This window comes from Leptidea sinapis, chromosome 35, assembly GCF_905404315.1.
Source record: "Leptidea sinapis chromosome 35, ilLepSina1.1, whole genome shotgun sequence".
NCBI lineage: Eukaryota > Metazoa > Arthropoda > Insecta > Lepidoptera > Pieridae > Leptidea > Leptidea sinapis.
This window is the reverse complement of record NC_066299.1, coordinates 9,499,817-9,513,542: the sequence shown is the minus strand read 5'-3', so window position 1 is coordinate 9,513,542 and position 13,726 is coordinate 9,499,817. Positions and strand designations below refer to the sequence as shown.

The window sequence follows — 13,726 nt, the reverse complement described above, 5'->3', positions numbered from 1 at the left end:
CCTGAGAAGAATGGGCGCAAGAAACTCAGCGGGCTTTTTTTATAAATACAAAAGTTATTGAGTACAGTAGCCGCATCATCCACGTAGATAAATAAATGTATTCTGTGAGCATTGCATAGTAACTTTTAAGAATCTGACCAGAAATAACCTCTTATTTTTAGGAGCTTTAAAAAATAACACTTTTTTGAACTTATTGACTAGCATTCTGAGCATTGCAGTTTCACTTTAATAATGCAAGTTGACATACTGATTTAATTATCGGTTTCAATGAAATGAAAATATGTGTAATTGTCAAACCTGTTATGCTCAATGTTTTGTGACCACGAAGATACCTACAGTTTTAACTAGTTTCGGGGTCAGAAGTCCACCCCTTTTAATATCACTGCATAACCGATTTTATTATTATAATTAGCGATAGAGAGATGTAAATAACTAGTATTATATAATAAATATTGAACATTTAGTAATTTAAGTTAGTAGCATTTATGTTTATAGTTGCAAATTAGGTTCGTTTACAAGCGATTGTTTTTATTATTTTATTGATAATCGTTATTAATATTATTCTCACGGAATTTTTATATTTTATGGAATAGCTTGGCAGCCTCACCTGTTGCTCTTGTCAAAAATAGATGTCCATTGCCGACCAGAGGTAAGGGTGTGGGTCCGGAAATGTTATAAGTACTGCAGTCCCTCTTGAGATATATCCAGGATATGAAGGATAAAATGGCAAACACAGTTGATAAGAGTATGGCTATCATCATTCAATACTTGTATTTAAATTTATTTTTTTAAAATTATATTTGAGGAATTGCAATAAATTGACATTGAAATTAAATAATACAATAAAATTCGCGTGCGTCGCGCAACATTCGTTACTGAATACTGTTGAATAAATTAAGTGGTCAAGCAAACCTGACATTGCAATCGTACGCGTACCTAAGGTAAATCGTAATCTTTAATTTATTTACTTACAAAGTATGATTTTTAATAGGTTTTTGTAAACGACAGTGTAACATGGCAATTTTAATTTGCGATGTTAATATATTTTTACGTTTAGCAATATTGACTCTGTGAAATCTTTTTTTATTATAAATCTAATAAGTAATAAGTAACTAACACTTCAAATTATGGGAAGCTTGGCACAATACACATGAAAATTTGCATTGAATCGCAATTAATCGAGCCTTCTGTGAGATTATTGTGTACAAGGACACAGACGAACATACAGAAATTCTAAAAACTGAGTGAATGAATGAATTATCACCTGAATCTATAGTACAATTTTATGAGATTTTTTGGCATTAGTAACTATTATACACGGTGAAATTTTATGGGTATTATATACTTTGAACCAGACATTCTTTAGGTCATCTCTAATGACTAGGTTTGTGAAGTCAGAAATAGATTTGCATATTAATACAATTTTTGAAGTGCTAAGTTTTCGCAAAAACTATGCATCCCGCAACACTTATCAGCTGTTTTTCTGAACTCTCTTTGACCTAAAACAGATAAATAACGTAGATGTGACATAATATCAGATAATAGTAATATGCCTACCTACTATTTATTGCAGCTGTGAGGCAAATTATATTCTCATTTTGCCATGAAGACGAAGTTATTTTGTATGTGCATTTTCTTTAGCTGACATTGAAAATCATCCCACATTTGTATTTACTGTAGTTATGTTTTACCCAATAAAGATAAGTAATTTTAGTCTCATTGTGAAACTATGTTATGTTAGTATTTTCTTTGATTTACGCGAGTGTTTATTTGCATTTAAATAAAACACTTTTAAAGGATTGAAACATGCTATTGTAACTGTGTTTATACATTTTGTATTTGTTTAAATATGTTAGGTTATACATTTAGGTTGAAAAGATCGGTCTGTCTGCGCTAATACTCTTTCAATTGTTCTTTGAATCACGATATTTACTGCTAGATTATCTACTCTGTATGCAAGTTTTGCTTACTATACTACTGGTACTGTTTTCATTTGTTTTTTTGTATTTAAGAGGGGGCAAACGGCAAGAGGCAACCACCTATGGACATCCGCAACAACATTTGTCAAGCGATGAGTAGCCGGCCCTTAAGGTGGGAGTTCTTTTCATAAAGGTTCCTAAATCGTATCGACTTTAATTATTTAATTCGCTGGTTATAATTATAAATGGATCAGTTAACACATATATGTAAGTGCAGGTACAATAATATGTTTTTAATTATTTACACGTGTTACTTAGTTACGCACTAAATTACGCAATCCTTTCTTGGGATCAATAAATGTTTTAATTATCTTAGCAGGTAATTATAAACTTAATTTCATTGATGACATACATTTCAATACTTTGTAACTGACTTCAAACAAGGAGGTGGTTCTCAATTCGTCGGATTATTCTTTAATGTATCTTGTTTGAATCTATGATAAAGCGGACTGTATTTACACGAACATGATTATGAATATTTATTTTATTTAAATAAACTTTAGTAATAATTTACATAAATATTAAAAATGAATTGCTCAGATATAATTATTTTATCAGTAGAGAACAGGATGTGTGAACATAAAAAAAATTACGAATTTTTCATGTTTATTTATTGAGCATACCGAAGCTGAGCTCCCACTGGGTGACTCCAATTGATTTCTGTGTTAAATTGTTTCTCGGTCATTTCTGGACCGATTTTAAAAAATTTTGAACTCATAGAAAGCTTTTGAAATTTTTTTGGTTATTGTCGCAACAGAATTTTTGATTTCGACTTGGTTCAATTATTATAATTAAAAACAAACATGATTTACAACTTATCCTAAATTAGCACGCGCTATTTATATTTATTTAAAAATTGAGCCCATTGATCAAATCACAATAAGTTTTAATTGCCATCAATCCAGAGTGATTCGACTGCCAGCTTCTTAGTTATTGAATTTGCAAATCAACACAAGTTTCTCATGTGACCAAAATAAGACGCTAATTCCTTATGTTTAAATATGTCGTCAAATTCCAAAAGATTCTTTATATTGTTTTCGTTTGGATTAATTTTGTTTTGTTTTTGTACGCAGACTTAGTTTACCTCGCATCGCTCATCAAATATACGCCGCAGCGAAGCGGTACGACGAGCGATTGCGGCATCCTAGTTTTGTTTACCAGCGATTATCATAGATACTTAATTAATATTTCTTAAGCTACTTACAATTAACATAACGTGCACAGGGTGTACAAAATAAGTGAATGGGAAACACTACATGCTAAATTTTCTTATCATTAACTCAAAAATCTAAAAGTGAGGAACATGAATCAACCAAAAGCAGAGAATAAAATTCAAATTCAAATAAATTAATAATAATTAATAAGTGTTTGTCGTTAACGGAAAGAGTAAGACGAATTGTAGGTGAAGGAAGTCGGAGGGGAATGGAATTTCAGTACTACACTTATAATAAACCACCACAGGTTCGCTTTAGGTAGAACGTCAATTTATTCACCTGGGTATTCCGCGATGGCCGCGATGGCGATCCGGTTGATTCGTGGTATAACACCACGAATCGGGGGTATCCTGCTGCAGTGCGATCAAGCCCGAGAAGTGTCGCGAGCGATCTGCGGCAGGGTGGTTTGTCCGTGGTTAGCTTGCGCCTGCCGCTCAGCGAGGTCGAGCCCGCCGGTATTGTACCGGTGAGCACCCATCAGCCAGGGGCGAGGAAGCAGTCGTATCCTAGGAGACAATGTCAGGTCCGGCGGTCGTCGATGGTATGCGCTTCATCGGCGCGCGCGAACAAAGAGGTGCTCACTGCTCAGGCGACGTACGAAGTCGTCTAGGCTCTCATGCGCTGGTCTCTGGAGATGACCTGATTCTGTACGAAGCGTGGAGCAGCGTGCTCCGGAGATGGTACGGAGCGCCAGCGACTGCTGCGCTCGCAGCGACTTGCGATCTGTCTCGCTGATCAGCGCGGTCCAGGCGAGGGCCCTCAATTTATTTGATACTAGCTGACCCGACAGATGTTGTTCTGTATATAATAAATAAAATAATGTTTTTGTTTGAATTTGTCAATAATATACGAGGGGCGGTCAAAAAGTTCGCGGAATGGCGGGGTTGGCGGGGGTGAGGTCGCTCCTCCAGGTAGCCGCTACTTGAGTAACTCATAATTACTATATATGCCAATTTCTAGCCTAATTGGGTCATTAGCTTTCGAGTTACAAACGAGTGAACAAGTAAATCGGGAACAAACTAGCCACTATGGAGAAAATTGAACATCGCGCCGTCGTAAAGTTCCTCACCAAACAAGGAAAAACGCCTCAAACTATTTTGCAAGAGATGTTAGCTGTTTACGGAGACTCTGCTCCTGGTAAAACCATGATTTACAAATGGCACGGCCTTTTCAAGCAAGGAAGGGAGTCAATTGAAGATGATCCTCGACCTGGACGGCCCATTGAGGCCACTACGCCGGAAATCATTGAAAAAGTTGAAAAACTTGTATTGGAAGACGGAAGGTTGAAGAAGAAACAACTTGCAGCATCAGTTGGAGTATCAGAAACCACAATTTTAAATATTCTTCATCAACATCTTGGCATGAGTAAAGTGTGTTCAAGGTGGGTCCCGAGAATGCTCACGCCGCTGCAAAAACGTGAGCGCGTCAACTGTTCCCGCGAGTATTTGGACCGCTGTGGAGAAGTTAGGGAAGAAATTATGGCCCGAATTGTAACCGGTGATGAAACTTGGGTTCACCACTATGAGCCTGAGTCAAAGCAGGAGTCGATGCAGTGGCACAAAAAAGGCACACCACCCCCAAAAAAATTTAAAGTGTCGCAATCGGCCGGAAAGATCATGGCGACTATTTTTTGGGATACTGAAGGTATTCTTTTGATCGATTATAAAGAACGTGGTGTTTCTATAACGGGAGAGTACTACGCTTCCCTATTGGACCGATTAAAAGAAGCTATTAAAGAAAAAAGAAGAGGAAAACTGACAAAAGGTGTACTCCTTTTGCACGACAACGCGCCCGTTCACACGAGTCATGTTGCGACGGCTGCCATTCATCGATGCGGTTTTGAACAACTACGCCATCCACCCTACAGTCCAGACCTGGCCCCTAGCGATTTTTATTTATTCCCAAAGATGAAGAAAGAGCTGCGTGGAAAAAAATTTAGAGACGATGATGAAGTCAAGTCGGCGATTTCGGCGTATTTTGACGCCCAAGACAAAACCTATTTTTTCGACGGTATTAATAAGTTATATGCCAGATCCCAAAAATGTATTCGTGTTAAGGGGGAATATATTGAAAAGGAAAAATAACATAATGTATCATTTCATCTTTTTTCCCAGTCATTCCGCGAACTTTTTGACCTCCCCTCGTATCATAACATCAAAAATTACTTCGTAAAATATGCACCCTGCTGTCGTAATGAAATTATTGTTTCACAGCAGAACTGACAAACCGTGCGTCAATAAATTCTCTCATAGAAAATATGTATGGACACATCAAAGGAAAAACAAATTTGTTGTTTTAATTTAATTTAGCAGCATTTTCCTATTAATTCACCTTTTAAACATTCTCTGGACTTCCACAAATAATTCAAGACCTAAATTTGCCAAATCGGTCAAGCCGTTATTATAGCTATATTTTAGAGAGACTAACGAACAGCAATTCATTTTTATTTATTTGTTATTTAATTAAGTACAAACACATTTGCAATAAATACCATAGCGTGTTTTAAAACTATTGTACATTCCAGTACTAGCGCCATCTAGTCATGGCTATGTGAAGTAATAGGTAGAATTGAATTGCGGTTACATATATTATGAACGGTTAAATTCAACGTTAACAGTATGTAGGCCAATGAAAGTAAATCCACATACCTAAGTAACAGATAATTGGCACAGAGTAATCACGTGGGTAATTATATGTGTGATTAAAATATTTAAAGCGCTTTATACACTTACTTACGTACCTACCTGATTATAATAAGTACCTAATATTATTATTTTTTTATGAAAAAAAGGTACGAGACGAGCGGGACGTTCAGCTGATGGTAATTGATACACTCTACCCATTACAATGCAAAGCCCAAAAATTCTGAGCGGCACTACAATTGTGCTCGTCACCTTGAGACATAAGATGTTAAGTCTCATTTGCTCAGTAATTTCACTAGCTACGGCGCCCTTCAGACCGAAACTAGGCACCGAAAATAGGCACCGTTGTGGTACCCATAATATAGCCAGCTTCCTGAGCAAAGGAGCCTCCCACTTGTAATATCTGTGTTTATCGTTACAAATTTTTGTCTACGAGAGTAGAAGAAGGTACTTATTATCTTTAATGAATTCCCATTGCACGCAAATATAAATATTTTAAAGTAAAACTGTTTTATAATTGCAGGCTGCAGCTAATTTTGATTGGCAAGATAGGTATGAATAATATAATAAAAAACAGATACTTAATTGGTGCAGATGTTTCTTTTCAATTATCGAGTGAGTGAATTATATGTGAGATTAAAATATTTAAAGCGCGTTATACACTTACTTAAATACATACCTACCTGATTGTTAATCTAATATCTGTGTTCATCGTTCCATAATTTTTTCCATGAGGATAGAAGAAATAAATCATTAATAATTTCCGATTGCACGCAAACCTTTTAATTTTAAATTTACCGCAAAAATTTTAATGTAAAACTGTTCAAAATAAGCAGCTAATTTTGGTTGGCAAGATATAATAATAAAATAATTACTTACTTTTAATGACGTAATGTTTTCTCATCATTGTGCGCATGAGTGATTAGTATTAACAGTTAGTGACCTACAATGCCGATGTCATTAGCACTAAAATATTTTATTGCGTCGTTTATATTATTTCTTTAATATTATAACTACTGTATAAATCTGTAGCCCCTGTCGGTACCTAACTACATTTTTCTTTTGAAAATTTGGTATAAATAAACGTTTTATCATATATGAATTATGATTCACCGATTATTAATTGAAACACCAATCTAGGACGTGATTCACCTGTGGTACGCATTATGGGTAATGAGTCTTAGAATATTGACACTATATATTTATATATATAGAAGAGAATGTATGTTTGTATGTTCCCTAATAACTCCTAAACTATTTGACCGATCTCAATGAAATCTTTTGTAATGGATTCGTTGAAGCTCATGGAAGGTTTATCTACATATTATCTAATTTATATGGCAAAACAACGTTTGCCAGGTCAACTACTACTATAATATAATGAAGAGTCCAACTATTGACATTAATTTTTATAGTCTTACGGCCGTTCCCAATATTCAGTCTTATCTACGGTTGTGGCTTACTTGAGATAAAAATCGTAAGTATCGTTGACTTTTCTGTCCCAATATACTCATCGAAGGTAACTCACCTTATCCGTACAACCTGCCTGTCAATGGGATGACGTATAGCTTACCAGCGATAGAATTTGTTATGGAAATTGCAATTCACGCGTCCCAATATAAGGCGATAAGAATGACTTATCTGGTATACTGGGACAACTTCAGATTATTGACAGCTAATTACTGACAGTAGGAGGTAGTAATTTAACTCTATCTGTAGATATTATATTGGGAACGGCCGTTAACCACTTTAAATTAAAGCTCATAAAGTGTGTGTAGATAGATATACAGCCTCGGAATATAATACATATGTAGTCTTAAATAATAAATTGGTCGGAATATTGCATTAATTAATTTAAATAACAATATTTTTTTTGATTTTTCCTCATACTCATAATTTTTGTTACACAAAGCGTGCTGTGATTTTTTGTGACCTTTAATTATTGTAGGAAATGTTAGATTTTATAATTAATTAACACTGTGACTACTGTTTCTGATGTTGGTGATCCATAAAATAATAAATTACATCAATTAAATGATCGACGTTTTCATAGACGCCAACTAGACTGCTGAATGAAGTTTAACTTGTGTTTAATGACTATTGTTACTAGTAGATGTGCCAATAACAGACGAAGATAGTGTTGGGAAGTTCTCTAGAAAGTCAAAGTCAAATAAGTCACTATAAATATTTCTTATAAATTACTAAATTTACCATATGTTCGTAAAAAGTTGAGCTCGTGAGAAGAATATAATTATAAATATTTTACAATGGCTGTAATATACCTACATAACATATTAGTTTGTAAGGTCCTGCATCCAATATATGAGTCGTGTTTATATAATATAAATAAGTATACATTATCGTATGTTGCATGTATCCAAGGGAGTCGCCAGCTTATGACTAAGGCGGCTTTGGGGCAATAATAATATTGCCCCAAAGCCCCCGCCTTAGTCATCCAAAAGGAGGATAAAAAATATGAACGCCTAGTACATTCAAAAGCATGAAGCGCATGACACTAGAAATCGTTGCCTCGATGACAATAATTATAATAAGAACGTTTCTAATATCAATGTATCAAACTTCACAAGCCCTCGACAGCACAATAAGAGCGTGTCCACACGGCGCGTTGCGTTGCGTTGCGTCGTCGCAACGCAAATATTTTGACGCATAGCCGGCCACACGGGCGCTGCAGCGTTACTATGACGCAGTCAACGTTCCGTCGGCGCAGCGGCGACGCACAGTTGCGGCAAGTATTTTGAAAAAAATTCGCAGTCAGTCTATAGCAAATCATGGATCGGAAAAGACGTCTAGCATTGCTCCTATTACTACGTCACCGCCGAAATCGACGCAAGATCACAAGACGGTACTGGATCAGTCCTTTCATTTCATTAAGAAATCGTGATGGACAGTTTTTTTTTTAGAATATCGGGAGTTGCTATTAGACGAAAAGAAGTTTTATAATTTTTTTAGAATGAGTGTATCCAGCTTCGAATGTTTATTGAAGTCCTTAGAACCACACATACGAAAAAACTATACTAATATGAGGAATCCAGTGGAACCAGTAGAAATGCTGGGAATCACTTTAAGGTAACTATATAAATATATTTAAGTAATAAAAATATAACAGTTTTTTTGGTTTGTTTAATTAGTAATCAACTCACAAATAATCAGCAATTGTCATAATTTTAAATTTAGACATTATTTAAGAGAGTAATCAACTCACAAATAATCAGCAATTGTCATAATTTTAAATTTAGACATTATTTAAGAGAGATATCATCCAGTAATTACAAATTAGAAAAATCGTATTCAGTTTCTTCACTTGCTTGAGATGTTTCTGGAGATGTAATTGAATTATTAAAATCAGAAATGTATGTACTTTGAAAATTTGCTGTTTGATACCCATATGGTGGTTGGTGAGACGTTGATGGGCCACTCACATATGATGATGTTTGTCCATACCGCATTTCATCTATAATTTGTATAACTTTACTTTGGAAACGGAGAGTTTCTCGGTCGGAAAATTCTTGAATAGATGGCAATATAGCTCTGAAAAAGGACATATGGCGATTTTCCGGCTCCTTGAGAAGTTTTAGTCCTTCTCTTTCAAACTCATCCATTTGCATTGCCCTTTTGCGCGCGACTGGAACATAGCGCGGAGTGTTGTCTGTGGTAATGTCATCATTTGTAGACGTAGATTCATTGTTGATTTCTCTAGGCGAGTCTAAGCTAGATTCGGTGGCATTTTGTTCCACTTTTCTCAAAAAAAGGAGTTGATTGTATAAATGATACTTCTTCAGTTTCGTAGCGCCCGAGCCCGATTTTGATGCTTCTTTTAATTTTTTTGAATATCTGAAGTAATTATCTTTTACACTTCTCCATTTTTTTATTAAATCATTACCTGCAAAACCAATAGTAAACATGATTTAATAATTTATACATAGTGAATTTCTCGATAAAATTTAATGACATATTCAGATATCGTTAACAAACACTACGTGACCGACTCTGGAATCGTGAAAATATAACAGCTGTTACATACAAAAAGCAATACCTACTGAATCAAAATGTATGCAACAGCTGCTATTTTTTTCGCGATTCTAGAATTAATTGGTTACATAGAGAAAGTTATTTGCTATCGATGTCTGAATATGTCAGTATTTTTTTTCGGGTATCTATCTATCTCATAAATGCATATTATAATAATTATTTTCTTTTCAGATACCTAGGAAGTGGAAATTCAATAACTGATTTACATTTCAAATTCAAACGGGGAAAATCTACTATTGCATATATAATACAAAGAGTTTGTCGTGCTATATGGACCAATCTTCTTCGAGACAACATCCCTGAACTGACAACTGAAAGTTTCCAAACAATAGCGAGGGGTTTTGATGTAAAGGCAAATTTTCCTCAATGTGTTGGTGCCATCGACGGCAAACATATCCGCGTGTGTAATCCTGCAAATAGTGGCTCACTTTTTTTTAATTATAAAGCCTTTTTTTCGATTGTGTTGCTAGCTATTGTGGATTCAAATTACAAATTCGTATTTGTCGACATCGGTGCATACGGAAAAGAATGCGATTCAACCATATTACAAAATTCTAAACTGTACGAGCTAATGATTAACAACAACTTACCACTACCTCAACCCCAGCCACTCTCTGGTAGCAATATACCAACCCCGTATGTATTTGTGGGTGACGAAGCTTTTGGACTGAGCAAACATATTATGCGTCCATATGGCGGTCAAAATCTCGACTTACAACAAAAGGTTTTCAATTACCGTCTAAGCAGAGCCAGAAGATATGTCGAATGCGCTTTTGGGATTATGGCTAACAAATGGCGCATTTTTCACAGACCGATAGACGTGTCCTATGACTTCGCTACTGACATTATAAAAGCATGTTGTGTATTACACAATTTTGTCGCTGATCGAGATGGTTTTAGACAAAGAGATAAATTTGCTATAAGTGTTGATGAATTTCTCCCAATACAACCCGTACATGAAGAACAGACAGCACCGAATGTCATAAGACAGCAATATGCGACCTATTTTATGACTAGAGGAACTCTGCCTTGGCAGCTAAATAAGGTATAATTGTATTATGAGGGTTTTCAAGATTTTCTTGCACCGCCAATTCCGCGATCAGTAAAAAAATAATATTTTATACCTACTCAGCGTAGTCTAGGTTAGTTTTGAGCTAAGTAATAAAATAGTACTCACGCTAATCTAAATTCCCTAAGTTTTAAAATTTTAGAGTGTCGAGATATTAATTTTGTACTGATCGCGGAATTGGCGGTGCAAGAAAATCTTGAAAGCCCTCTTAAATAAAAAAAAAAATAAATATCTGTACTGTGAACTCACCAACTTTATTTTTTCGTTCAGCTGTGAAATTCTCGTAATCAGGAAATAAAACTTTTGATATGTCTTCCCAGGCTTTTGTTTTTAAATTTTTATTTTTAAAATCTACGTTTGACTTGTCCCATATAATTTCCCTTTCCTGTATCAATGTAATCAAGTAATCTATGTCAATTTCTTCAATGGTATTCATTATACCCTGCAAATAAAACTAATTACCCTGCAAATAAAACTAAATACAAAAACGTAAACGTAAAACGAAATGAGCTTCCGTGTATCCTCTCTGTCAACGCACAAGCAACTGAGCGCTGACGCTCCGACGTCGCACGAGTACACCCCCTCCCGCTTCGTCTCGGGGGCTGCTGTCCGTCATGTGTGCGTTGCGACGACGCAGCGCGCCGTGTGAACACCTTGGTTATTTGTATGTAAAACAACGCAGTGGTAGCGCTGCGTCGACGCAACGCTGACGCAACGCGCCGTGTGGACTGGCTCTAAGTAAATCAAACTTTTAAATGCAGTAATAATTATTTATTTTAATAAAAATAATATTTAATTAAAGCATAACCTGCAGGGGTTTTTTGCTAAACATTCAAGCACGTTATCATTAAAATTATTTAAGTTTTTATTTATTATAGCTCTGTGTACACTCATCATGGCCAGACCATTAAAGTGATTTTCTTTCATGGTGCTTCTTTGCCATGTTTTTAGTCTTCTGAGGCTGCTAAAGGTAGTAGAGTGGTCTCTACTGTACAAGTCGTGCATGGTAAAGCGATCAAAATTTTCAACGCTTTTTCCGTTTCGGGAAAGAACGAATTTGTTTCTTTTAGGAGATAAGCAACTGTAAGATTTGTTAGATTAAGCCTATCGTGCCACAATTGCTGCCAAAGTTCGATTTCTCTTTTTCCAAGTAATAAAGCAATTTCTATTAACGAATAAGGTGAGTAATCGTATGAGGCCGTGTGGATTTCGTCGTTGTGCCATATGGCCCCGCCGTACGTAAAGGGCTTAAATTAACGGAATAAACTTTGAAGTAAGTAGGGGTCTTAGGCCCGTTTATACAAACTACTAGAGTCAAGTAAAGGCCGGAACGCATTAGCGCGGCGCTGCGCAGCGCTGCAGTAAGCGTCATAATATTATTTCAACCATTATCCAACCGGATGCATACCCGCAAAAACTAATTTATCTTGTAATGTTGCTCGCACGCGAACTGCTATAGTAAAGACGCGAGCTGCCGCTTACTGCAGTTGTAATGCGATAGGTACTGTCGAACGACGCGGACGTGAAGCGACGCGCAGCGCAGCGTCGCTGTAATGCGTTCCGGCCTTTAGACTGACCTCAGTGTCACTGCGGTCAGTGGCCGATAAGCAGGATTTATACTCTTTTTTATATTAATGACTAAATAGCTACAATTATATAAATCACAGACTTACAAAATCGTATAGATGACCAGATAGTCAGGTTATTGACCAATTTTAACTTGTCATTAACCTGACTAAATTAAACAACTAGATAAGCGAAATTCTATGGATATTCGCAAATTCCTATTTTTCAACATGCAGATAGTAGTTATGGAACGAATAAAGACTATATCGGATGATTATAATTATCGACCCCTTCGGGAGCCGGTTAAGAGCTATCGGTGCGATAATTATGACGTGTTTAAGTTTTTAGGCTATATTTGTAGCAAACTCACAGCTAATAACTGCTACGAGTACATACGTTATTTATGTTTTTATTGGATAGTCTTAATTATAATATATATAATGTTAGGGCTTAGGTGTGAGCTTCTACCGGGGTCCACAGGTGGCGGATAGAGGAACTGCTGTAAGATATTATGGCTAGCTGCTTGGCAGTCCCCGACTACAAACCGGCAGGATTAGAGGGTGTAGCGTGTAGAGCCCCTAGGAAATGTTATTCTATGGAAAAACTACAAAGACCCAATGAAAATCCTGTGACATGGCGAGACAATGCCGCCAGTAAATAAGCATTAATCTCCTCCAACTGCGGGCAGCTGCGTAGGTGGTAGACTGAGTGAGTGGGAGCTGGACAAGCCTGTACAGTCACCAGTTATATTGTTGTCCTATGAATCCCAGATTCAGAAAGCAGCAAACAGCGATGTGGAAGGCCACGGAAAACCACCACATTATTAATTTCCCAGGATAAATCATTATGGCTGAGACAAATATAACAATGGCACTTAGTCCCCGGCAGACCTTAAATGGTCAGAGGGTGCAAAGAATCTCCGGGTCAGCCATAAAGATCGCAACTTGGAATGTCCGCAGCTTGTACGAAGACGGTAAACTGGAAAATGTTATAATGGAAATGAATAGATTAGAGCTTGATATCCTTGGAATAAGTGAATTAAGATGGAAAGGGAATGGTATAGTAACTTCAGAAAATGCTACAGTCTACTATTCGGGTAGCAATGATAATAAAAACCACATAGAAATGGTGTTGCAGTAATTATAAAAGACGCTCTACGATCTACTGTAAGGAATTTTCTTCCCATTTCGGACCGGGTAATGTTAT

At 36.3% G+C, this 13,726-nt stretch overlaps 2 protein-coding genes across 4 annotated transcripts in view; both read right to left on the bottom strand.

Annotated features, from left to right (window-relative positions):
- Positions 1-866, bottom strand: part of LOC126975210 (cytochrome P450 4C1-like) — a 38,838-nt gene extending 37,972 nt beyond the window's left edge. For all 3 annotated transcript variants that reach the window (XR_007731671.1, XM_050822996.1, XM_050822997.1), the window contains exon 1: positions 608-866. Coding sequence is in view for 2 of the 3 variants with exons in the window: in XM_050822996.1 (XP_050678953.1) it covers positions 608-761 (154 nt within the window). In the remaining variant the exon portion in view is untranslated. The remainder of the gene's footprint in view (positions 1-607) is intronic.
- Positions 867-8,958: 8,092 nt separating this feature from the next.
- Positions 8,959-11,390, bottom strand: LOC126975246 (uncharacterized). Its single transcript, XM_050823050.1, has 2 exons — positions 11,204-11,390; positions 8,959-9,736 (listed from the first exon to the last, which is right to left on the bottom strand). Exons 1-2 carry the CDS (start codon positions 11,388-11,390, stop codon positions 9,123-9,125), a joined length of 801 nt encoding a protein of 266 aa, XP_050679007.1. The 3' UTR covers positions 8,959-9,122.
- Between the last annotated feature and the right edge of the window lie 2,336 nt (positions 11,391-13,726).

Excerpts from the sequence above, each read along its gene's own strand:
- LOC126975246 (XM_050823050.1), bottom strand. The coding sequence starts at position 11,390 with ATGAATACCATTGAAGAAATTGACATAGATTACTTGATTACATTGATA. Across the intron at positions 9,737-11,203 it reads TGAACGAAAAAATAAAGTTG|GTAATGATTTAATAAAAAAA; the intron begins GTGAGTTCACAG and ends TTGGTTTTGCAG.